Source organism: Eublepharis macularius, chromosome 1 (assembly GCF_028583425.1).
Source record: "Eublepharis macularius isolate TG4126 chromosome 1, MPM_Emac_v1.0, whole genome shotgun sequence".
In the NCBI taxonomy this organism is placed as follows: Eukaryota; Metazoa; Chordata; class Lepidosauria; order Squamata; family Eublepharidae; genus Eublepharis; species Eublepharis macularius.
In genome coordinates this window covers 239,215,666-239,242,809 of record NC_072790.1, presented here as the reverse complement: position 1 = coordinate 239,242,809, position 27,144 = coordinate 239,215,666, and the positions used below count along the sequence as shown (strand labels likewise).

The 27,144-nt window shown below is 47.1% G+C and overlaps 1 protein-coding gene across 1 annotated transcript in view; it reads left to right on the top strand.

Annotated features, from left to right (window-relative positions):
- KCNN3 (potassium calcium-activated channel subfamily N member 3) overlaps positions 1–27,144 on the top strand; it is a 140,721-nt gene that overhangs the window by 39,465 nt on the left and 74,112 nt on the right. The window contains exon 3 of the mRNA XM_054973280.1: positions 21,107–21,525. Coding sequence (XP_054829255.1) covers positions 21,107–21,525 — 419 coding nt within the window. The remainder of the gene's footprint in view (positions 1–21,106; positions 21,526–27,144) is intronic.

The window sequence follows — 27,144 nt, the reverse complement described above, 5'->3', positions numbered from 1 at the left end:
CCCCACCCCATGCTTCTTGAGATCCTATCCAGCCTGGCCCATTTACCATTGCAGTGACAATACGTCATCTCGGAGCAGAACCCTTTGTGCAACTGCAATGAAGGTCTGGATAGCTTGTCCTTTGTGGGCTTCTAAAAGGTCTGCCAAACCTTATTTGGATGGCTTTTGGAAGCTGAGGTGAAAGTTCTGTTTTTTGGTTGCTGGGTTAGCGGAGTTTGTTGTTCTTTTGCACTCGTCTTTATTGTCATTCTTGACTGTGGTTTTATATCTTTGTTATGGAAATCACCTTGTGCCTGAGGAAGGTGACATAGAAACATTTTAAAAACAAATAAAGAAGTCCCTAACTTCATACCAAGTAAAAGTTGTAGTTTATGACCTGTGTAAATAGACACAACCCATGCATGTTAGCTCATTTATGTTCATTATCCTACTTTAGTTTTAACTGCTAAAATAGCATTAGATGTTGCAAACTAGGCCTGTCCCATTTTTTTTCCATTTCGAAAGCTTCAATTTGTTTTGGCTTTATTGCTTTATTAATTCCGTTGGGTTCCATGATTTGGTTTCAATGGGGAAGGTGCGATTTTGGCTTCATATCTCTTGCTGTCTCCAAACTCTCTTTTGCCTTCTAATTGACCTCTGCTTGAACGTCTTCTGTTGCAAGATCTGTTAGTCTTTACTGGTTGGAAAGTGTCAATGTCAGTTTCATATCTCCAGCTGTCTCCTTCTGACCTCCTTGAACTCTTTAACCACACTGTTGGGCAACAGGGAAGAAAAATTGCATTCATTTGTATTTTGGTTCATTCTCATTATTCTAACAAATGGGTCTTCTTTGGCTTGTTTTTCATTTGTTTGGAGACACGAGCCCATCCTTTATATTAGAAGCCTGTGAGTGTGTTTTGATGAGACAGAGAAAATTATTGTTTCTTGGTATATGGAATTCTACACCTGTACAATAATGGGATTGTGGAAAGTCCTGGCTGCTAGATCTTAGGACCAGGGCTGTATTAGATCATCAATGGAGATCTCTTCTGAATGTGGGATTTTAATAAACCTGTGGTACCTCTCTTCTCTGTTCCTCACTTGAACACGTTCTTTGCCCCCACTAAGGTGGTCTGTGCTTGGGCTGATGGGTATGGCTGTGATGGATTTCAGCCTTACAAGCGACGTGTTCTGCTTGGGAGTGAGCTGTCTGTCTCAATTTGGAGTGAGTCTGCTTGCTCGTCTGATGTTTAAATGCTTTCCCCCATCAGACTTGGGGGAGGGGAGATGGGGAATGGAGATTCATTTGTCTGCGTCAAGCAGCTGTCAGCAAGCAGGAGACCAGGGGAGAGGTGGGAGGAACGAAGAAAGTCATCCCGTTCCTTGAGAGTCGTAGAATGTGTGCGTGTGGCCAGGCAGGACAGTAATATGAGCCCTTGAATGTCTGAACTAGTAAATAAGAGGAGAGTCTCTGTATGCATATAGAGTCCAGTAGCACCTTTAAGACTAACCAATTTTATTGTAGCATAAGCTTTCGAGAATCACAGTTCTCTTCATCAGATGCATGGAGGGCCAAGAAACTGGTCAGATATAGAGGAGGAGAGGGGAGGGCGGAGTAGATGCAAACAACTCCTTCTGATATGGAGATGCAAACAGCTCCTTCTGATATGGAGATCAGTTTGCTTCTGTAAAGGTTCAGAGGAGTTAGCCGTGTTAGTCTGTAGTAGCAAAATCAAAAAGAGTCCAGTAGCACCTCCAAGACCAACCAATTCCACTGCAGCACAAGCCTTCGAGAATCACAGCTCTCCCCGCCAGATGCTTCTGATGAAGAGAACTGTGATCCCCGAAAGCCCACGCCAGGTGCCACTGGACTCCCCTTGATCCTGCTTCTGTAAAGGAAATCAGTTACCTGTGATAATGAGATAACCATTCATAGTCCCTATTCAGTCCCAGCTTGACAGAGTCAAATTTACATATGAATTCCAATTCAGCAGCTTCCCATTCTCGAAAGCTTATTCTCGAAAGCTTATGCTACAATAAAATTGGTTAGTCTTAAAGGTGCTACTGGACTCTTTTTGATTTTGCTACTACAGACTAACACGGCTAACTCCTCTGGATGTATGCATATACTGATCGTATGAATGTAACCATAAACTGTTCCCAAGGACTGTGGCTCCCCCATATCTAAAATGATGGGTTGAGTCCCCGAGTCAGATTGTAGGACTTGGAAGTCTTCATTCAAAAACCAATGGGGGGAACATTTTAACCTTCCAGGGTATTCAGTTGCTGACCTAAAAGTAGCAATTCTCTTGCAGAGGAATTTCAAAGGAAGATTAGAAAGAGAGGCGGCTGAATTGCGACTGATAAGGAAGCTCAAGACAATGCATCCACCTGGACTGAATCAAAATCTGGGCTTCCTGTCTCAATACCAATGCTGATTTCTCCACACCCACTACCCCTCTGCATACCCCACCCTATTCAATCACGTCTGCTATTGGCATTCACCGGCTACTATCATTCGGCTTCTGTAATCGCTCCACTCTCCAAGATACAAGAAGAGATGGACTCACATTCTAGCTGTATCTGAAGAAGTGAGCTGTGGCTCATGAAAGCTCATACCCTACTACTGATTTTGTTAGTCTTATAGGTGCTACTGGACTCTTGCTCTTTTCCACTGCTACAGGCAGACTACAACGGCTACCCGTCTTGATCTACCTTGGAAGTCTTTCTGAGCCTGGTTCCTTTGTTTAGGAAATCAGTGTAGTAATATTACTGTTATTAATATTGTGTGCCGTCAAGTCACAACTGACTTATGGCAACCCCAGCAAAGGGCTTTCAAGGCAAGTGAGAAGCAGAAGTGGGTTGCCATCGCCTTCCTCTGCAGAGTCCTTCTTGGCGGTCTCACATCTAAGTACTGACCCTGCTTAGTTTCCGAGATCTGATGAGATCGGGCTATACAACGCCATTTTCCCTCCCTATTATTAATATAGCTATAGTATTAACCAGTGGTGGAGAGTGCCCTCAAGTCATAGCTGACTTATGGTGACCCCTGGTGGGGTTTACATGGCAAGAGACTAACATAGGTGGTTTGCCATTGCCTGGCTCTACAATCCTGGTCTTTGTTGGAAGTATCCCACCCGACTACTAACCAAGGCCGACCCTGCTTAGCTTCTGAGATCTGATGAGATCAGGTTCTCCTGGGCCATCCAGGTCAGGGCATTGTAGTGTTAACAGACTGATAAATTCTTCATCCTGCCTGCAAGAAGCTTGGGACTGTTAAAGTGTAGAGGGCTATTCCTGTTATTTTTTTCAGTAGCCTTCCAACAACCCTGCGAGGTAGGCCAGGTTAAGAGAAGGGATGTGACTTGGGGTAGCTCGCTAGTAGATCAAGAGCTTTGGGTGCAGAAAGTCTCCGGTTCCATCTCCAGAACCAGAAAGACACTTTCGGTCAAAGTAGACAGCTCTAACCTTGATCGACCAAACACCTGGCTTGGTATACAGCAGTTTCAGGTGTTTGTGTGTGACCTATGGACTCCCAATGAAGGTCGTGGCAGAGTAATCTGAATCCATGGTGGACTGGGGATTTGAATCTCAGATCTCCCTAGTCCACCTCCAGTGCTGTAGCTACTACACAGTACTGCCTCTCAACTCACCAGAAAGGGGAAGCATGGAGTAAGATAGAGATGGGGGATAAGGAAACGAGGCGTGGTCCCCCAGCTGCGCAAATTCCTCCCTCATGTTTCTAAGCCACTACAGTTTTAACTGGCCTCTGTTTCCACAGTTAATGGTATACCACGTTGGTATACGCTAAGAAAAAATGAAATCATGCCCTCAAGTCATATCTGACTTATGGCGACCCCTGGTGGGTTTTTCATGGCATGAGGCTAACAGAAGTGGTTTGCCATTGCCTGCCTCTGCAACCCTGGTCTTCATTGGAGCTCTCCCATCCAATTACTAACGACGGCTGGCCCTGCTTAGCTTTTGAGATCTGATGAGATGAGATGAGAAAAGAGTGGTAAGGTATGAGCGTTCGTGAGGCACAGCTCACTTCTTCAGATACAGCTAGAGTCTAGTTATATCTTTGTCATTTACCTGCTCTTGCCATTCGGCATCTGTAATCACTCCGCTCACCAACATATAAGGACAGATGGACTCACATCCTAGCTGTATCTGAAGAAGTGAGCTATGACCAAAGCTGCTGTAGCACAGTGGTTAAGTGGTTTGGCTACGAATCAGCACTCGACTGGTTCGAGTCCCACTACTGCCATGAGTTCAGTAGGTGGCCTTGGGGAAGCCATTCCTCTCAGCCCCAACTCCCCAGCTGTATTGTGGGGATAATAATAACACTAACTTGTTTACCGCTCTGGGCAAGGCACTAATCTCTCTAGAAGAGCGGTATATAAGCGCAGTTATTATTATTATTACTGCAGTTTTTGTTAGTCTTATAGATGCTACGGGACTCTTGTCTTTTCTACTGCTATAGACCTCCTGGCCCATCCAAGTCAGGGGAAGAAAAAAAAAGAGGAATCAAATTTTCATCCCTCCCCACCACAGTGTAGAAAAGCTTCCTTCATCCAGCGGGGTCTCTGGAGGCAATTCTTATTCACTGCAGGCGTGAGTGGCGATTTACAAGCCTGATTTTGGGACGTCAGCCAAGTGTGTACAGAGGAGCCCGAGCTGATGGGAGCTGTCTTGCCTAGGAACACCCTGATGGCTTTTGCTGCTTCTGCGTGGATGGCTCCGTCTCTGTCACCCTTTTAACTTGGGGAGAGAGAGAAATGAGCTTTGTGTAACTAAACATAAACCCAGCAGCTGTGAATGGCACTAATCTCACCCACTCTAACCAGAGCATCTTTTTTCTCTCAAGTCTTAAAGCTGCATGTTCCTTCCGCTTCGTTCACCCTGCACCCAGAGCTGTCTGTGCAATCCTGTATTACACTAAAAAAGAGCAAGAGTCCAGTAGCACTGATAAAACTAACAAAATTTGTGGTAGGGTGTGAGTTTTCGGGAGCCACAGCTCACTTCTTCAGATGTCTTATAGCTGCTACTGGACTCTTGCTCTTTCCTCCTGCTACAGACAGACTAACCCGGCTACCCATCTTGATCTAACTGTCTTACACTATGAGGTATGGCAAATCATGCAGGTGTTTGGAATTTTTTTTAACTTTGAGAAGCCTTTACAAGTTTCTAGTCCTTATGGCTATGGAGGGGAATTTTATAGGGTAAAATGTCATAGGGTAAAAGAATATAAGTTTACAAATATATAGTATTAGCAAGGATCCAATATGGGGTTGAGGAATTGCTGAAACATAACAGAATCAATTCTAGGACTTACATTGAACAACATAAAGCACAGGTAGGATATAGGAGTACATATGAATGTAATAACCATTACCTTGAACTGAGCACGGTAACTGATAGGTAGCCAATGGAGTGGCTGTAGGATGGGAGTGATGTTCAAGCTCCTGCTCGCTCCTGATAATAGTCGAGCCGCAGCATTCAGACAGGACACAACTTCTTAAGAATCTCCACCTTGGCTTGTAACCAGTTCGAGAGAGGCAGCCGTGCAGTGCCAGAAATGCAAAGGAATCTTGTCAGACAGGCCAGTAGATTTATTTTGATGTGCCTCCATGGCAGCTTCTGCCACCGCGAGTCTGTTATCCTTTAAGGAGCCAGGCAAGATTCCTTCCCTTCTCCCCTCCTGTTTTTCTTTTATGTGTTAAAAAAATCTAGTCCCTGTTGTACAAATTTCCCAGGAGAAAGGGACCCTGTCCTCTTGGTGCAACCTGAAGGCATTTCAGATAAACCAAAGGCACATGGTGCCTGTGTTATGGCCATAGTTTGCAAATAACCGGTGGGGGAGAATGATGTTCTAAGCCTCTTTGAGTTCCCATTGTGGGAGAAAAGTGGGATATAATAGATAAATTAAGCAGGCAGGCAAGCCAGGGGGATTTTGAGCATGAAAATAGTGGGGGGGGGGCCCACAATGCCCTCCCTCCCGGCCTGACTGCTTTGCCAGTCAAATCAGAGGTTCCCCCTTCCGGCAGCTGAATTGTAGTCAAAAGAATATGGGAGATCGTGCATGGATTTCCTGGTGAAATGTATTTATTCCCTTACATCGTTCACACTCTGCCTTTCTCACCGAGACTCAAAATCCATAATATCAACAACCATAATACTGAGGGCAATGCAGGAGAGGTAAGATTGAAGAACAATGCAATTAAACATTATATTATACACCGTAGGCAATGTAATCAAACCTGGATTGCAAAATAGGAAGGTGGTGCAGTAAATACAGAGTAATGTTTACAGTGAAGACTGCCTTAAATTTGAGTGTCATCAACGACATCTCTTTCAAAAAATGCCCTTTTGAACAATTCTGCAAAGTGATAGACGGGCGGAAGCCTTTCTGACCTCTTCAGGCAGGGCGTTCCTCAAGGTTGGGGACCACAACAGAGAACATTTCAGTGTGGGCAGCTGCTTACCCATTTGTAGAGCGACAGCTTTAGGACATTTTGGCCCGAATGGAACCAGATGAGAGGTCGCTGCCCCAAAGAGCTTACAGCCTGTCTTTTGTCATGATGGAAGGCAAGGAGAGAGGAGGAGGATAACGAAGGAAGAGGAAGTGAAGGCAGCAAGGGAACCAGGGACTATAAATGCAGAAATGCAGTGGATTTAGGCTTAGGATAAGGTCAAGAGGCTTAAGCCAAAGGCTTTGCTAGAGAGAAGGGATTTGAAGGGCGTGGGATATCTGTCTCCATTTGGGGAGCTTTGGCGGGCTGGGCGGGGGGAGGTCTAAACATAAGGGAAAGCAATGGAAAGAGGGAATCTATTGAGAGAGCTGGGATTGGTCAGACTATATCCGGGTAGAAAATCGGGTGGGAGAAAAGATCGGGAAGGGAAGGTGGACCGGAAGTTTAGTGGCAGCAGTTGTGAGAGAGATGGCTTTTCCCTTCTTTATGGGGAGTTTTGATCCCACAGTTCTTCCAGGAAGCTCAGAGCGGTGCCTACAGTTGTAATCCTCACAACAGCCCTGCGAGGGAGATGAGGCTGAGGGAGGAGGACAGATCCTGAGGTCGTCGCATGACCTTTGTGGTCAGGTGAAGATTTGAACCTGGGCCTCTCTGTTTCGGGTCTAGCGTCCTACCCACTACGCCTCACCGGCTCGCAGACTGCAGGAAGTTGCATCAGGACTGAGACTGGGAAGGCTGCAGTAGCGGGGCAGGGCGGGGTGGTGGTGATGGTGTCTCTTCATGCGCCAGAAGTGCAAAGACTGTGTCCAATAGCACCTTAAAGACCAACTAGATTTCCAAGGTATGAGTTTTCGAGAGTCAGAACTCCCTTTATCAGACTCTCAAAAGTTCATACATTGGAAATGGAGTTGGTCTTTAAGGTGCTGTTAGCCACGGATCTTGCTCTTCGCCAGCGCGGCTGTACACATGATACTACTTTAGATGTGTGTAGGCGGGAGGGGAGGGCGGGGGGGGAGAGAATCCCCGCAAGGAATGCCGTCCATCAGAAGTTGCTTCATCTTTCCAACTGGCTGATGTGAATTCTAACTAGCCAATTACCTCTGCCTTCAAGTGCCATCCGTGGAGGCTGGCTGGGTGTCTCCTGCCTCAGGAATGTAGGATTCGTGTTAGGCAAGAATCGATTTCAAGACTGGTTATTAATGCAAAGGGGACGGTGCGTGGGGAGGGGGAGTTGCAGCCCCCCCCCCCAAGAGAGGCGAGGGGCAGCTGTGTGAGCACCTGGCTTGGGTTTAACTATCTATGCTTCCTTAAATTTGGACCAAGGCTTGCACGGAGGCTTAGCCCCAAAACCTTTTTGTTTTTCCGCACCAGGCTTTGGAGATGCGTTCAGAGCACCAAATCTGCCCCTTTCAGTGTATTGGCAACACTCAAAAGAGTTGGCACGTAGACCGTATGAGAACTGGCAGAAGTGTTGGAGGCATTTTAGTTTGGGAAAAACTAGATTGAGCGTGGAAGGAAAGGGGGGAACATGATAGAGGTTTATTGAATTATATATGATGTGGAGAAATTGGATTGTGTGATCTTATAATTGCAGCGGTCATCCAGGGAAACTGACCGGCTGTCGACTGAAGGTAGAGACGAATAACCTCTTTGTGCAATATGGGATAGACCTCTGGAGTGCTCCACTGCAAGGTTTAATGATACGCACTGGCTCAAGTGGAGTTGAAAAGAGGGAGCTGAGACAAATCCGTTGAGAATTCTATCTCTGACCTGCAGCTGTTCACCTTAGTTGTTTAATAGAACCCCCCCGTGCAGAGGCAGTCTACCTCTGAATAACAGCGGATGCTGGGCAAGCAGCAGGAGAAAGCTGCTTCCTACCTGCCTGGCTTGTGGGCTTCCCAGAAACATCTGTGGGCAATGAGCCTTTAGTTGTATCTATTTGGACCATTGTTCTCTTCTAAAATGATGGACAATATTTAGGTAGCTTCAGGGCCATATTATTCATAAGGTTGACTAGGCTGAAGCCTAGGGGCCCCGCAGGGACTAGAGGCCTGTCAGGTTTTTTTGCTGAGGCGCACCTCCACATAAACTACAATTAATTGATTCTCTTATATATCATCTATTAATAAGATAATTAACTGCTTCCTTATTGAAGTGGAACAAATTCTCTTATATTAAAACAATTATCTATAAATTATATATATATATATATATATATATATATATATATATATATATATATATATATATATATATAATAAAAAAATTATTCACTTCAAAATATTGCAGTATTGAACAAGTATACCCCCCCAAATATGCTTTCCTGAAGAGTTCTACTCATGCAATAAAAATGTTTTTAAAAATTGTGAATAGAATTCTTCAGGAGACCCTCAAAATGGATAGAGGGCTATGTTCTGTGGTCTAGTATCTACCATACCAGGATCAGGCCGTCAGCTGTACTGGGATGAAAGATTGAAGTGGTGGAGGGGGCCCAAAAGACCTGAAAGCTTAGGGCCCCAGCCAAGGGTTAATACGGCCCTGGGTAGCTCTTCCACATGCCCTGTATGATCTCAGTTATTTTTATCGCAACCATCCCAGGCCAGTGTTACAGTCTCCATATCGAGGAGATGGGGATTCGAACCCTGGATGCTACTCCCACACTCTAACCATTACGCATAAGGGCTCTCTTAACACACCTCTCCCTGCCTTCTACCCAGTCAGACCTCTGGCCCATCTGTTTTATTTATGTTATTTATAGTCTGCCTTTCTCACTGAGACTCAAGGCAGATTACACCAAGCAATTCAAATACAATCCACAAGATGGGACAGCCAACAAAACTGTGCAGTAGGTTTTAGACTGCAAAAATGGAAATAAACGTCATTAGTCTTTCATCCAGTAGAGTTAACCATGTTAGACTGTAGTTGCAAAATAGTAAATATATTTATTTATTTTATTTACATCATTTATAGTCTGCCTTTCTCACTGAGACTCAAGGCGGATTACACAGTATGAGGTTAATACAATCAGTATCAAGTAAGTACATTTCAATACAATACCATAAGGTAAACAGACACAAATTTAGAAGACATGGCATTAGCAAGGATCCAAGACATAGGAGAAAATACTGAAGCAAAACATAATCAATTCTAGGACTAACATTAGACAGTATGGAGCGCTGGTTGTACATAGGAGTACATATTTAAAGCAGCAGATAATATATAAGGCAAAAATGGTGATGAAGTCTATGATCCCCAACTTGTTAGTGAAGCACCTGAGACCCCATCCTACAACACAGCCCTCCCATTTGAGTAAAAAGCCTTTTTGAATAGTTTGGTTTTGCATCGTTTACAAAAAGCTAGAAGAGTGGCGGCTCTTCTGACTTCCTCAGGCAGGTCATTCCATGGGATAGGGGCCACCACAGAGAAAGCCCTTGTACGGGCTGCTGCTGATTTCACCTGTGTGCAGCCTGGTACCTGCAGGAGACCCTGTTCAGATGAATGAAGCTGCCATGGAGGAACATAGGGAGGGAGGTGGTCCCATAGGTATGCTGGACCAAAGCTGTGAAGAACTTCGTATGTAATAACTAATACCTTGAACTGAGCACGGTAAATTATGGGTAGCCAATGGAGCAACCGTAGGATGGGAGTGATGTTCTATGCATGTGACGAAAAGAGCTGTGGTTCTTGAAAGCTTATGCTATAATAAAGTGGATTAGTCTTTCAGGCGCCCCACTGGATTCTTGTTGCAGTTTGCTACAGCAAACTAACACAGCTGTCCATTTGCCATGGCTCATGGTTACCCCTCTCCCACCATTCTGGTGAGACCAGAAGTGTGTGGGGGATGTCTCTGTATGTGATGTGCCATCAAGTTGCCTCCAACCTATGGCGACCCTCTGAAGGAAAGACCTCTAAAATGTCCTATCATTAATAGACTTGCTCAGATCCTGCAAACTGGAGGACGTGGCTTCTTTGATTGAGTCAAGCCATCTCGTTTTAGGTCTTAGCTCTTTTCCTACTGCCTTCCACTTTTCCTAGCATTATTGACTTGCCTTCTCATGATGTGACCAAAGTACAATAGCCTCAGTTTTGTCATTTTAGCTTCTAGGGAGAATTCAGGCTTGATTTGATCTAGTATCCACTTATTTGTCTTTTTAGCTGCTCATGGTATCTGCAAAACTCTACTCCAGCACCACATTTCAAATGAGTCAATCTTCTGTCAGCTTTCTTCACTGTCCAACTTTCACATCCATCCATACTAATGTGGAATACCATAGCTTAGATTATCTTGATCTTGGTTCCCAGATCTTTAAGGATCTTCTCTAGTTCCCTCACAGCTGCTCTCCCAAGTCTCAAATCTTCTGATTTCTTCATTTGCAGTATCCCTTTTAGTTGATGATTGAGACAAGGAATAGAAAATCGGGAACAACTTCAATTTCCTCATTGTCAACTTTAAAATTCTGTAATTCCTCAGTAGTCATTACTTTTGTCTTCTTGATGTTTTATTTATGTTTAAGAAGGGGGGGGTCTAAGGGACAGGAAATGGGGGCAGGTATATGAGCTAGACTTGTCTCTTCTAACCTGCAGAAGTTCTCCAATGCCTTGGGCAGGAGATCCTTCTTCACGGGGGGTTCTGGGCACTGATGCTACAGCCTCCTGCATGCAAACTGTGTCATCTGTCACTGAGCTGTGCCTTCCGGCACACATGCTTCTCTGCTGTTAATATTCTGGGACAATGCTCTCCCTGGCATTGGAAAGCTGGGGAGCTTCTGGGCTAAATATGCTGAACACGAGCTCCAGTGGGGGGCGGGGGGGCGGGCAGGGAGGCCTTACACGCTGCACACTGTCTCTCCTTCTCTTCTCATTAATTAGCACTTCACTCTGGGTGATTTCAAATGGGCTTCTCGCATTCTGCCGTAGAAATGAAATGCAATCCCACCGCAGCCACCAGCCGGTCGCAAGTGCATTTTTGAGTCTGAGTACTTGTGGTTAAGGGCGGGGGGAGGAGGCCATTCATCTCTCTTGGATTTGCTCTGTGATCTGTTTATTCCAAACGTTGAGTATGCAGGGGAGGATTTTAGTGGGGTGGCGGCGGTGGAGGCACTCGGCTCTCCTGGATTTGATTTATTTCAAAGATCCTTGGCGTCTAGGGCTCTCAGGCCTGGTATCAGAACGCTAGAGGGAGTTATTTAAGCTCAGCTATGAGGAATAACTCAAAGCCGAGAAGGATGATTTGGCTTTAGGATGGCCTGCCAGTCAACGGGTCTGATATGGTCGATCACCTGTTAATTTATGGCAGTCAAATATTTTGTGCAGCCAAAAATGCCCCTGGGTAGATAGCACCTTAACCCTAAAGACCAACAAGATTTCCAGGGTTTAAGTTTTTGAGAATCAAAGCTTTGGCATATGACAAAGGGAGCTGTTACTCTTGAAAGCTAATTCCCTTTAAGGTACTACTGGACTCGAATCTCTCCCCTAGTATAAGCAGGAAACATTTTAATGGTGAGACACTCCCCCCCCTGGTTCTAATTGTACTTTACAAAATCCTTGACCAACACGTCACTGGTCAGTTGACACAACTTAAACAGCCAGATTTAGTTTGATAAAACAAAAATCTGGTGGCACCCTAAAGACAAAACATTTATTTCGGCGTGAGCTTTTGTGAGCAACAGCCCACTTTGTTGGATAGATATGTGTGATGGGAAATCATAGTAAGGAATTTTTACGGGGCAGATTGGGGCGGGGAGTCAAGGCTTGGTGTGAATTACATGAATGAATCCTTTCGTTTAGTTTGGCCAATGGTTCTCTCGTTTAGCTGGTACCTTTCCCAATCCCTGCGACCTTTATTCAGAGGTGCCAGAGCTTGTAAGCGAGATAGAGCTTTTCTGTTCAAAACGGATGCTATCTCCCTGAGCCCTCCCAAAACATCTGATTATATTGAAGTTGCCAGATGCCAAAACAGTCCATTGGGCCATTTGTAAAGAGTCCAGTAGCACCTTTAAGACTAACCAACTTTACTGTAGCATAAGCTTTCGAGAATCACAGTTCTCTTCGTCAGATGATGCATCTGATGAAGAGAACTGTGTTTCTCGAAAGCTTATGCTACAGTAAAGTTGGTTAGTCTTAAAGGTGCTACTGGACTCTTTTTGATTTTGCTACTACAGACTAACACGGCTAACTCCTCTGGATCATTGGGCCATTGGCTATCTATCAGTTACCGTGCTCAGTTCAAGGTATTGGTTATTACATACAAAGCTCTTCATGGCCTTGGTCAGGCATGCCTACAGGACTGCCTTCCTATGTGCTTTATGTTTGCTTTATGTTGTCTAATGTCAATCCTAGAAGTGATTATATTCTGTTTCAGTATTTTCTTCTACTTTGTATTGGATTCTTGCTAACGCTATGTCTTTTAAACTTGTATCTATTTACCCTGCGGCGTTGTTTATGGAAATGTCCTTGGTACTGTATGGAAATGTACTTGATACAGATTGTACTAATCTCATACTGTGTAATCAGGGTTCATTTCTAGGGGGAACATGCAGGAACACAGTTCCAGCAGTTCCCCAAAGAGGTCACATGTCAGGTGGCCTCGCCCACCTGACTCTCAGCCATTTTGGGCCTGTTTCAGCCTGTTTTGGATCGGGCCTCTGACAGGTGGTAGATCACTCTCCCACTCAGCAGCGGCCCAATCCTGACCATTTTGGGCCCCTTTTCGGCCATTTTCAGCCCCCTTTTGCCATTTTGGGCCCTGAATGGCCAGGATTGGGTCCAAAACAGCCAGGATAGGTGATGTCAGGGGGTGTGGCACTTGCAAATCAGCCATGCCAATGACACACTTCCAGTGATGTCAAGGGGCGTGGCATATGCTAATAAATTATGCTAATGAGTCCCTCCAGCTCTTTTTCTACTAAATGACCCGTGTGTAATCCACCTTGAGTTTCAGTGAAAAAGGCGAACTATAAACGAACGAACAAACAAACAAACAAATAGATGACTACTGTTTTCTCCTGATCGACAATAGCTCTCCAAGGACTTTTCCAGCATTGGCTACCTGAAACCTTTGGATTTGAGGTGCCTGGATTGAACCTACGAGTTTCTTCCTTCAAAGGATAAGCTTTGCCACTCAGCCGCCACTGTTTCCTAGGGGGGTGCAGAAAGAATGAGCCCCACGTAAGATCCAGCCCATTGAGCCTGCTCGATACCGGGCTGCCCAGGCAGTGGATCTTCGCCGCTCAGTTCTTTTTCTTCTCACCTCCCTTCCACACCAATTAGCATTGGGAAAGCCTGATTAGGTACCGCCAGACTTGGGATGCGGTTACTGTGGAAACCTGGTAGGAGCCCTCCCGTTGGAAAAGTCCTCCCCTCCCGTTGGTGCGGTTGTCAGGGAGAGAGATCCAAGCCTACCCAGCGGCTGAATGCGGGGAGCTCTATAGCAGTTTTCCTCTCTGGCTGGGCGAGTGTTTTTGCAGAGCCTCAGGGCAGGAAGCTGTCGGGCGGCAAACGCCCGGGGCTTCAGGTTCTATTTAAATAGATTTCACAGGGTTTTTTCCCCTAAGGAAAAGGTTTAAAGTTTCCAAGCAGTAGCATAGCTCGGCACAAGCTGAGACTGGCCTGATGAAGGGGGAGAGATAGCAGGTCCCTCCGGATGCCTAGTTACTTATTGGCTGTGGCCCCTCAAATCTGTGAGACTGCCTCTCTCCCTGCTTTGGTCACAGCCTCTCTCCCAGCTTTGGTCACAGGTCCTTCTGCAGGTGCCACCTTGAAAACGGGCACAACCAACAACTGCTGGTATGCTTCGACTCAGGTTTTGCTCCGGATTTCGGCAATCCTAATTCTCTTACATTGCTTATTGGAAGTTCTATTCTGTCGAATGTATTGATTTGCACTGTGTAATCTACCTTGAGTATCAATGAGAGAGGCAGACGATAGATAGATAGATAGATAGATAGATAGATAGATAGATAGATAGATAGATAGATAGATAGATAGATAGATAGATAGATAGATAGATAGATAGAGGGCTTTTTTTCTGGGAAAAGCGGTGGTGGAACTGAGAGCCAAGCTACAAGTGACGCCTTACACAGGTTGGACACTTGTCAGCTTCCCTCAAGTTTTGATGGGAAATGTAGGCGTCCTGGTTTTACAGCTTGGCTCTCCCATTACAGCTGCAAGACCAGGATGCCTACATTTCCCATCAGAACTTGAGGGAAGCTGACAAGTGTCCAACCTGTGTCAGGCGTCACTTGTAGCTTAGCTCTCAGTGGGTTGCCCTCGGAGAAAATGGTCACATGGCTGGTGGCCCCGCCCTCACAGAGGGGCGTTTAGATTGCCCTCTGCACCACTTGGCGGTGCGGAGGGCAATCTCAACTCCCCTCTGTCTGGAGATCAGGGGGTGGGGCCACCAGCCATGTGACCATTTTCAAGAGGTTCCGGAACTCCGTTCCACTGTGTTCCTGCTGAAAAAAAGCTCTGGATGGATAGATAGATAGATAGATAGATAGATAGATAGATAGATAGATAGATAGATAGATAGATAGATAGATAAAAACTGTATGTCTGTAAAAGACATTAATATCTGGGCCTACTTGTGCACATGTTTTGGTGAATTATATTACAGCTGCCCTATTACTATTTAAGTTGACCTGTTCGGAGCATGGCTTCTGTTTCATATTCTCTGGAGCTGGCTTGAGGTTAGCAATATCTGGAAATCTGGAAAAAACTCCGTTTGTTGTTGTTCGGGCTATTTGGGGCGAGGAATGGAAATTTTGAGAAAAATGGAAATTATACAGTACTTCCTTATCAAACTTTTTTACTGTGTTGGCAATATAAAATATCTCATTTGTAACTTAGGATACAAAATTGTACAATTGGACTTATTTATGAAATTTTAAAGTATTCTTCTTTTTTAACAAGCAAAATCTGGAATATAGCCCGTACCAGAGAGTGAAAGGGAACTGCTAACTTTTTTACCCTAGGCTACCCTAGTACACTTAAGTGTTTTTTTAAACTATCCAGGGAAAAAAATAAAAGTTAAAAATAGAAAGCTCAGATTTTGCAGCAAACACAAAAAAGTTTTTTTTGGACAGCAAGAGTCTTCTAGTCCCAATAGGACTAGCAGCTTGTTTGGATATTGAGGAAATGGTGCCTGCCTCAGGGATGCTTCAGGAAAGCAGTTATATTTTACGAGATGCAACTTCGATAGCTTAGGGAAATAGGGTGGTCGCCAGGATCGGGTCAGGTTCACCCCCAACGGGGATGGATGAGATCTGACCTCTGACATGGTGCGAAGCTGTGAAGGTGCTTAGAGCATTTCGAGTGGCAAAGATCCGCTGCCACCTCCCGACTTCACACTCATGAGGAGACCAGACGTTAGAGCCTGCTGCTCTGAGATGCCGGAGAAAAGTGCACAAGAGACAATCTTCTGGTTTTCCTTCTGAGCTTTTGATCTCTTGTGAATTGTAAGGTCTGTGGAGGCAGGGGCTGAGGCTCAGCGGTCAGGCATACCGAAAGTCCAGGGTTCAGGCCCTGACATCTCCTTTTAAAAGGATCCGGAAGTAGGTGTTGTGAAAGACTTCTGCCCGAGACCTGGAAAGCCGCTGGCAATCTGAGTAGACAATACTGACGCTGACGGTCCAAGGGTCTGATTCAGTATAAAACAGCTTCATGTATTACCTGTTTTAATAGCACGACTGAGATTTATTTATTTTTCATTGTTCTTCTACTGTTCTGCCAAGGAGCTTGGGCCAGGGAGTGAGCTTCTTCTTACTTCCGTTTTTTTAACCAGGATCCCCCCAGCCTTAGTTTGAGACTGTAACCACTGTACAACCGCTGTCTCTCAATTTGAGGCCCTTTATACTGAGGGCATTGCAATAAACGAAGCCTTTTTTTGCTTGAGGCTTGGCCTGGTTTCTCTTTGCAGGGAGGAAACAAAAGGGAGGGGGCAGATAGGTCAGCTGCGCCTCTGGAGAATGAATGGAAATTGGCCCTCTTGACTCCAACCCGCAGCCCAGTATGCGCCCCCCCCAACTGCTTTGTCTCCTGGCATGAACCGCCAGTTGCTGTGACAACTGAATATCATCCCGGAGTCTCAGTGTAGCTTTTCAGGAGCATGTGCTCTGTGAAGTTAGACGTGCTATTCTTGCCGCGCCAGGCAGGTGGACCGCTGGTAGTGGGTAGGACACTCTTGAGAGGTGCCTGCTGATTACGGGTGGGATATGCCCTTGGCTCCCTCCGCTGGGTATGTAGTTGTGAGCAAGCAAATCATTTTGGAATCGGGGCTTCCTTTTGTGCCTTTTTTAAAATAAAGAAAGGAGGTGCCAGGAGCTCACAGCTTCTGGTTTGGAAGGCCCCTATGCTTCGGGCATAATCAGTGGCGGGGAAAGGGACCCTTTGTACATGCTCAGATGCACTGTCCTCTGTCTCAGCTATGTTTGTTCCAGCACTGGTTATTAAAGCCGGGGTTGAAACCGTGGAGGCTCTTTGGGAGAGGGAACTATTGCCTCCTAGCGAGTTGGGTGTTTCACTTCCAACCCCTGAGTCAAGTTCACAGAAGTTCTGGTGAGAATATAAACAGGAAGTCCTCTTGGCCGTTGTGTGCGCGGCTGCAGGGGGCGGGATTGATGCTCATGCGTACGTTTTCATGTCACATGTGGCCTAACAGGCGCATGAATGAAGTGCAACCTGTCTTCAAAGGTCCTCCTGTCACAGTAATATGGATGAGAGGTGAACTTTATATGAACTCTGCATATGAACTTTTCCTGTCATTTTTATTGATTTGTATTTTCTGTCTTGCAACTGGACATAGCGTCACTTTTAGGCCAAGTAGAATGTCACATGAACGATGAATTAAGTCTTAAACCATCCGTAGTTTACGTATGTTATCACATGAAAAAGATCTTCGATTTTGCATGTGGAAACATATAAAAGGTGTTAACTCAGATAGCATATCAGAGTTCTGGCGGAAAGAAATCTTATAATGATCTGACTGTTACACTTAGGGTTGCCAGCCTCCAGGTGGTAGCTGGAGATCTCCCGGAATTACAGTTGATCTCTAAGCAACAGAGACCAGTTCCCCTGGAGAAAATGGCTGCTCTGAAGGTTGAACTCTATGGCATTATTACCGCCCCCCTTCAAAGCATGCTCTCTCTAGGCCTCACTCCCAAATCTCCAGGAATTTCTCAACTTGGACCTAACCAATGGATGCTTGAACATACCAAGCTATTTCAGGCTCAGGCTCTCTGGCACAGTCGCCTGCTATTATGAGCCTGGGCCTAATGAGGCCTAGTAGCTCTGGGGAAGCCTGCACTAAAGTGACTCCAGGGCCTACATTTCCCAGGTTCCCTTTGGCCCCTGTAATTGGGCAAGAGGGGATTTGGTGGGGAAAATTACACCAATAGGAAAGTAGGGGTGGTGGTGACTGAGAGAAGGGATAAAAGGCCTCACCACAGTGGGAGGGGTTCACTCCTAGGGAGCGCAGCCAGGGAGAGGTTGCTGCAGATGGAGGGATCCCTCATCCAGAAGTGGTGAGATGGAAGCCGGTTACCAGGAACAGTCTAGTTAGACATGTTAGGGTGTTTTAGTTAGTTTGTTCACCAGCCTTTACTATTCTCTTTATTTTACAAAGTCTTGAACACCATTTATTGATAAACCTTCTAAATAAAGTTCTTTATTATTCTGCCTGGGTCCTCAGGCCTCATTCAGTCACTTAACAAATAAAACCTACTGGGAAAGAGTAAATAGAAGGGGTTGGTTGGTTGCTCTGGGCTCTTCCGAGGAAACCTCTACCAGAGAGGTGGCAGCCTATACGGAGCTTCCTTGGGCCCAAGCCTCCTATGACGCCTGCTCTGTCTGGTAGGGTCCCAGATTCTGTCCATATGAGATACCCGGTAGTGAACTTTGAGCGTACAAACTGACAGGCTTTTCCACAGGCTACCAGTCTGATATACATGACGTGTTGAAAGTGCTGCATTCTTACCAGGACTGAATGTCCCAGGACACCTGGGAAGCACAGGAGCCAAATTCAGTCTGCCTTTGGAATTGGATTGATGTTGTTCCTTGGAGGGTGGAGGGAGATTTGAAGCCCAGCGTGGATGCAGTGGGGTGGTTACAGAACCCTTTGCCTACCCGAGCTGCTTTCCTCCCCCTTCACTTTCCCCCCAGCCATCCGTCTCCTGTCATGATGCCTTTGAAAGAAAGTAAATTTTTCCCAGGAAAGTAACAGGAGAGGGGAGATAGACAAGGAAGAGATCACCTCTTGCTTGTTGCATGCTGCGCATCAAATTTCACTCTCCCACTTTACAGAGATTTGGCACAATCCTAGGAGACAGTATTGCAAAATGGTTAGGAGGACACTATGATCCAGGAAGTCAACTCTTGCCTCTGCCACAAATTCCCTAGGAGGCCTTGGGCCAGCTGCTGTCAGTCTTTGTCCACTGCAGTCTGCAATGTGGTGATGGTATTGGCTTGCTTGACAGGGTTGTTGTAAGGATGCTGACGTGTGCGAAGGGCTTTGCACACTGAAAGCACCGTGTGCGTGCTAGGTAATATTAATCTGAGTTGGAGCATGCCACTGTCTCCGAGGTCTAAAAGAAGTCCTAGACCTGCAAGTTGGAATAAGACTCTTTGGCAGCCAGGGAAAGGGTAGAGAAATGCCTTTGCCTCCAGCACCGTGTTGCTGAGAATTTGGTTCCCTCCTGATCTCGTCAGATCTCAGAAGCTAAGCAGGGTCGGCCTTGATTAGTAATTGGTGCTGATGCTTTCCTGTAGGCATTCAGTTACCTAATTGGCTGCATCAGGGTTATTGCTAAATAAACCTCTTACTTCTGTGGTCACCAAGTTTGAAGCCTTGATTTATTATTCAGATAAGGAGAGAAGGGGGACCTCAAATTGGCAAACAGAGGTAATAAAAGTTTCCCCCAACACCTACCTCACAAGATGGTTGTGAGCAGGGCTCATTTTGAGGGGGAAAGCGCAGGAACGCAGTTCTGGCAGTTCCCCAAAGAGGTCACATATCAGGTGGTCCCGCCTACCTGACTCTCGGCCATTTTGGGCCTGTTTCAGCCTGGATTGGGGCCAAAACGGCCTCTGACGGGTGGTGGATCACTCTCCCACTCAGCAGCGGCCCGATCCTGACCATTTTGGGGCCCTTTTCAGCCCTTTTCAGCCCCTTTTTGCCATTTTAGGCCCAATTTTGGCCCCGAATGGCCAGGATTGGGTCCAAAATAGCCAGGATCAGTGATGTCGGGGTGTGACATATGCAAATCAGTTATGCCAATGACACACTTCCGTGATGTCAAGGGGTGTGGCATATGCCAATGAGTTATGCTAATGAGTTCCTCCAGCTCTTTTTCTACGAAATGACCCCTGGTTGGGAGGCCTCCAGTGAAGACCAGGGTCGCAGAGGAAGGCAATGGCAAACCGCCTCTTGCCTTGAAAACCCCACCAGGGGTCACCATAAGTCAGCTGTGACTTGAGGGCAGTCTCTACCAGCCCTGCTCAGGTACCTGTAAAGCTTGGGCAGGGCTAGAGGCATGTGTTGGAGTGTCATGGATTATGCTATCCATGCCTTATTAAAGATTCCAAACTGTCCGGTTTTGAGATCTGTAGCCCAACTCTGAATGGTTCCGAAGGCTTTAGATAATGAAGCCTAAAAACAGAGATCTCTCTTTGAAGAATCTGTTACTTAGTACAAATAATCGGAATGGGGTTTCTCTTGTTTTAACTTTTCCCATTAAGGCACACAGAGATCTCTTTTAGAGATTAATGTTTATTCTTTATTGAAATAAACTCTAATCTTTTTAATTAAGGAAGATACTAAAATATAAAGGATTATTAAAATAAAACCTACGCATATAGAACAGGTACATGCAACAAGGATTAATTCTCCTAATATCTCTCAAATAAATCTAGGCTTCATTTAGAATTAGATCTGCTATGAAATGCATTGAATTTTCAGTAAGCACTCATACAAATAGAGCCCCGTGGCGCAGAGTGGTAAGCGGCAGTAGTGCAGCCCGAGCTCTGCTCACGACCTGAGTTCGATCCCAGCGGAAGCCGGGTTCAGGTAGCCGGCTCAAGGTTGACTCAGCCTTCCATCCTTCTGAGGTCGGTAAAATGAGTACCCAGTTTTTGGGGGTAAAGTGTAGATGACTGGGGAAGGCAATGGCAAACCACCCCATAAGAAAAGTCTGCTAAGAGAACGTCGTGATGCGACGTCCCCTCATGGGTCAGTAATGACTCGCTGCTTGCACAGGGGACTACCTTTACCTTTTTTTAGTTACACAAATAAACTTCACACCTAGCTCTCCATGAGATTTCTTTCATCAAATCCCTGATCTCCTATCTGGGTTACCATCTTCGATAGTCATTAGCATGTTATAGTAATTAGCATTAGAAACATGTAAAATCTTTCACATGAACAGCAGTAGAAAAATATGATGCACATTAAAGTTCATACACAGTTCACCAGAATACATGTGTACAATTAGGGTATATTGGGATCTAATCCATATTCCTGGTACAGGAGGACACGTGCCGGTGGGCTCACAGCCCAGGTTCTGGAGAAGCCAGCCCAGGAGCCCAGGGCCACCCCAAGATCCAGGCGGCTGTTCTGTGTATTGCTCACCCTCTGACTCTCTCTCTTTCCCCCATCATGCCAGCTCTTCGTGATTGACAACGGCGCTGACGACTGGCGGATCGCGATGACCTACGAGCGCATCCTCTACATCAGTTTGGAGATGGTGGTCTGCGCCATCCATCCCATCCCTGGGGAGTACAAGTTTTTTTGGACGGCCCGGCTGGCCTTCTCGTACACGGCTTCGCTGGCGGAGGCCGACGTGGATATTATCCTCTCGATCCCCATGTTCCTACGCCTCTACCTAATCGCCCGCGTGATGCTCTTGCACAGCAAGCTCTTCACGGACGCCTCCTCCCGCAGCATCGGCGCCCTGAACAAAATCAATTTCAACACCCGCTTTGTCATGAAGACCCTCATGACAATCTGTCCCGGGACGGTCTTGCTGGTATTCAGCATCTCCTTGTGGATTATCGCTGCCTGGACGGTGCGCGTGTGTGAGAGGTGAGCTTGTGCATGCGTTCGGGGCCTCGCCGTAGGAAAGCCTGTGAGGATTCCCTGCTCAAGAATGCAGAACGTTCTGCACCGAGGCGACCCGAGCTCTGCACCGGAGAGAAATTTCAGTCCTGCAGCTTGCATACCGTTATGGAACCGGAACACGTTGCGGAAACGGTTATTGGTAGCTTGCATTTCTGAATCGGGTTTTGTTCTCAAGGCTAGACATCTCATCCTCGGCCACTGGAAGCTTTGTCCATCTCCCTGAGCATGTAGCATTTTCAAAGATATCTTGGCAACCCCGAGAGCTTGAAAGTTTTTTAAACCCAAAAGAATCCGAGGGCCGAGCGATGTGTGATGTGAAGTTCCATAACTGGAATGTTACCTTATTTATTTGAAACAAACAACTTTAGGTGTGTTTGTCCCTTAAAAGCGGAGCTGCAGCAGAAGGAGGCAGATCGGATTACCTCTTGTCCACCCCACACCATTTCCCTGATGGGCCCTCTTTTAAGCCTCGGTAGAGGTAAAAGGCATGTGCTCTGTGCCACCACTCTTGTTTTCCCTACCAAGGCTTAAAGCAGCTCGAGGAAGGCATTTTTTGAATGGGGAAAATGGTGGGAAGAATCCCCCCCTCCAGTTTTCTAGCATTGCTGGCTAAATATGTAGCTGTTCCTGCAGCCAGCTACAGCCTCACCCTTTCTCACTTCCATCTGAATGCCGCACTGGCACTCCTTCCTTCCCTAATCCTCTTTAAGAATAATGCTACAAGCCAAGCATGCCCTGGCTGCTGGACATCCCGACGTCTCCTGAGATTCCCTTCCTCTCACAAGAGCTCGGCCACCTTGGGTATTTAGTTGTTGTTGCTTGTTTTCCCTGTGAACTAACATGTTGGCAGGATTCTCCCAAGAGGAAAGGAATTTTGCAGAGGTTTGGGGCACATACAGCTTACCACGCTGCTTTTGAAAGAGGCCTGGGTGAGTGCGGCGGCTCTGGCGGGTGGCTGCTCCTAAGGAAAGGTGGAGGCTAAGGGGACCCTTCATCGAGGAGGGTTGCCACCCGCCTCCCTAAATCCTTGCCTCCTTACTCTGTGGCCCTGATCTTCCTGCGGCTTCTTTTTAGGCCAAAGGTTTGGCTCTCAGATTCCCTGGAAGCCATGGCTACAGATCTCTCTGTTTGATCTCTCCTTAACTGTCACGGCTTTCCCCCAAAGCACCCTGGGAATTGTAGTGAGGATGCGGAGAACGGGCGAACACTCGCTCTCCTCCTCTGCAGATGTGTCAGCACAGAAAGAGTTGCCTGGAAGTGGAAAGCTTGCAAACCATAAGCCTAGGACATATTACTCAGCATTGCAGGGTGGTGGTGGGGGGGAGATGCTCGCAGTTGGAGAGATCTTGGCCTTGCTGGGGCACCAAGTGGCATCTCTTGCCCATGACCTCCACAAGGCTCGATGGTTGGCCGAGCCTCCATTCTTCTTCTCCCTGCCCGCCTCCCAGCGAGCCCAGTGGAGACCGGGGCCCTGCCACCGGGAGCGCGTGATGCCCCCCTCCTGCTTGTTGCTGTAGCTTGCCAGGTAGTAATTACGCTGTGGGAGTTGGGGTGGGCATAGCTTAGTCAGTCGTGTTCTTTGCAGCGATGCCTGCCGGTGTGTGTGTGTGTGACTTTGCCCTGGCATCTAGACTGTTCAGATTGACAAGCCTTCCTTCCCCTTCCCTTCCTCAACCAGGGGTTAATGTAACCCATAACTCAGTGTGATTTGGGGTTGGGGGGGCGAGATGGAGATCCAGAAGTCATTCGTCATTCTTTGCCTTGCTTAATGGAGCTGGCTTAGCACCTTAAGGATAGATATTCAGCAATAAAACTTAGCATGGATGTGTGTGTGTGGGGGGGGGCGGGCTTGCGTAACTCTCCTTGGGGCAGACCTCCCAGGTGAACACATGACACTTTTATGGCGGTGAGTCTGTTTTTCCTCTGCGCTCAGCCTAAAGGGACCCTTTGGCATCAGAGAGACATTTGATTAACTCTGGGATTTTATGTTTTATGTTGGATGGCTTCCATCTTGTTGCGCATTCTTCCCAGAATGCCGTGGGACAGGCTAAGACTAGCCATTTCCTGAAGTCCTCTCGGCATCCAACCCAAGATGCAGAAACGAAAGAGCACTTTGTTCTCCCTCCCGGCTTTTTTGTATTGGTTTTTGTGCTTGAACCCCTGGGCTGCTAAAGAGTTCTGCCTGACTTGAAAGCTTGCACAGTCTTAATGTCTTGTTTCATTTGGTCTGGATCAAAAGGTATTACGCAGCTTCTGTTTTTGGATTTTCCCTCTTCCTTGTGTCACTTAGCCTCATATTTGTCTAGGCTGACTGGCAGCGGCTCTGTGAGACCTCAGGTAGAGAAAGGCCTCCCCCAACTGCTGCCTGATATTTTTTAACTGGAGATGCCGAGGAATTGAACCTGGGACCTTCTGGATGCAGAGCAGGTGCTCTGCCACTGAGCCACAGCCCCTTCCATGTCATGAGTGAATGTACAAAGTGTGATAATGGCTGAGTACTGTCTGCTCTGATAGGCTGTCCAAAGTGTTTGGCAAAGGGAGGCCTTTCCCATCCTTTACTGCCCAAGAGCCTTTAATGAGAGATGTTAGGGATTCAGTCTGGGACTTTCTGCATTCAGAGCTACTGGTCTGTCACTGAGCCAGCGGGGTGTCATGTTTAGGGTGTTGGACTATGATTTGAAAGACCCAGGTTCAAATCTCCGCTCAGCCTCGAAGCTTGGGGTCAGTTGCTCATGTTCTCTCTCTCTCTCTCAGCCTAACCTATCTCACAGCATTGTTGTGAGGACCAGATGCGGAAGGGAAAACCATATAGCTGCTCTGAGATCCCGGGGACAAGGATGGGGTAGAAACGTACTTGATGGACGGTTGTGACTTCGGGGTTGGTGACAAAGCAGTGACTGTCCAATACCCCCCAGTGGGCTGAATTTAGTTTACAGGCACCTCCTGCTGGAGGCACAACAACCGCTTCTGCATTTTCACAGGCGAGCCACAAGTATATTCTGGAGTCTGGGGAAGGGTAAAGGCCTGTACTCTTTTTCTATTCCACTCATTAATTCAAACTGCAGCAAGGGCCTCAGACTGAGCTGGGTTGTCATCTGCAGCAGGGTACTTTGTGGCTTGGTTAATCCAGACCCAGGGAATGCTTTCATGCTGGGGGAATTTCTTGCGGAGGCAGGGGGGAAAGGAGAGAGAGATGGGGGAAGAGACAGGGCTAGCCAGCATCATCTGCCTCTGGCTTCAGTCAGTGTGGCTCCAGGCTGTCCTCTTGGCTTCGGGGGTGTCTGGTTGGACGCCAGAGCGTTGCTGTCTTCCCGCTTTCTGTAAAGCAAGCTGGACTTTGGCAGGCTCCCTCTCTGTCTTGCGTCCCCCTCTTTCTCTTCCCAACTGTCCACCCACAACAAATGGTTCCCATCCACTCTGGTTCTTGACCCCATGGTTACTGTAAATCGGGGACGGGCGGGGGAAATGCTCAGAGGATAAATGGCTAGCTCCTTCCAGGGCTACCAAGAGCTATCACAGCCCCCCAGATTCCCTCTGCCCACCAACCCCACCAGTTTCCCCCACTCCTTAAATTCAGAAGAACACACATGGCGCTTGATTGGCGCAGATCCGCTGCTAATATTGCCTGCTCCACTTTGTGAATTGCACACCTAATCCCTTCTGTTTAGCGACCCTGGCTCCTGCACTCCCTGTCCCCATAGCCAAGGAACCCATGGAGAAAGGAACTGCCTTGGAGATGGGTTATAAGGAAGGGAAAATGAGCTGGCTAAGGGTTGAACACTCCCTCCCACCGGAAGCTTTTCCTATGAAGATCCCTCCACTGCCTCTCCACACTCCTTTTATATAGGGCTGGGAATTGCACCTCTGCTCCCTTCCACTCCTGCATCCCCGTCTCCCATTCCCCTTTAGCCAAGATTATTTCTGATAAGTCTGCCAAGGTGTGTGTGTGTGTCCTGTGCCCTCAAGTCGCCTCCTTCCTATGGCGACCCTATGAACGAAAGACCTCCAAAATGTCCTGCCATTAACAGACTTGTTCAGATCTTGCAAACTGGAGGACGTGGCTTCTTTTATTGAGTCCAGCCATCTCGTTTTAGGTCTTCCTCTTTTCCTACTGCCTTCCACTTTTCCTAGCATTATTGACTTTTCCAGAGAATCTTCTCGTGATGTGAAAAAAACTCGATAGCCTCCATTTTGTCATTATAGCTTCTAGGGAGAATTCAGGCTTGATTTGATCTAGTACCCACTTATTTGTCTGCCAAGGAGACGGGTTATAAGTGGAAGGGGAGATGAGCCAGGTAAGGGTTAAATGCTCCCTCCTGCCTGCCACTTTTCCTCCCAGGATCTCCCGCTGCCTCCCCACACTCCTCTTTTTCAGCGCTGAAGCAGCTGGCCGCTCTGCCCTCGTGAAAGCCCAAGGGTGCTCGCAGCGGCAGAGTTTGCAAAGCAGCCTTTTTAAAAAAAAAGAACTGGAGATACATGAAGGAAACTGTAGGGGAAGGAGGAAGGTGGCAGGGTACACGTGGGGTGTAGGCGGGACTCCCTGGCAACGGTGGAGAGGAGATGGGAGCAACCACCTGCCAGGCGAAACAGCTGAACTGCAGAACGGGGAACAGAGCCGAGAAATGAGGATGGTGCTGATGAGGGGTGGGTGTGAGCGGCTTAAAGGTGCAGCCCTCCCTGCTGCTTGGCCGGGCTCCTGATTGCCAGATCTTGGCCATCTTGTATCCTTGCATCGCTGCGCACCCTCAGCTCCCCGTGTGCCTCGTTACAGATGATTTATTTATTTTAATCATTATTTATTATTCATCAAAATAGAGACTCTTGGCAGAGGATGTGAGGGCTGCTCCCTGCCCCAAGGTGCTTACAGTCAAAAACTTGGCAGAAGAGAGAGGGGTGGAGAGGAGGCCGCGGGGGCGGGGGGAAGCAGGGAAGGAAAGGCATTTGTTTCCGATACCCCGGCGACTTGCCTTCCTCGTGGCTTACGCAGCTTCGGTTTGAACCGGCTTAGCCGATCTTGCATCCTTAATAAAATGCTAGTAAAAGGACCTTGGCATTTTGCAAGGAAGGAAACATCCTTGGTCGCTACCAGATGTGTGAGAAGCGGGGTGACCGTGGATGTGCCCCGTTTTCAGACTTCTGGCTGCTGCTACAAGTCTCCCTGCCTGTATGGGGAGCCAGTTTGGTGCAGTGGTTAAGAGCGGCAGGACTCTAATCTGGAGAGCCGGGTTTGATTCCCCACTCCTCCGCTTGAAGCCAGCTGGGTGACCTTGGGTCAGTCACAGCACTCTCAGAGCTCTCTCAGCCCTACCCAGCTCACAGGGTGACTGTCGTTAGGTTAATAATAACAACACGCTTTGTAAAATGTTCTGAGTGGGTGTTAAGTTGTCCTGAAGGGCGGTATATAAATTGAATGATGTTGCTGCTGCTGCTGTTGTTGCTGGGTTTTTTTTATTATTGTTGTTATTACTACAGAGGACCCTGCTTTCTGCCTCTGTACTCGGGTGCCAGCTCCTGCTAAGAGGCATATTTTCATGCCTCGGTTTCTCTAGGGTGAAGCCACTGAATTTGTTCCATCCCCTAAGG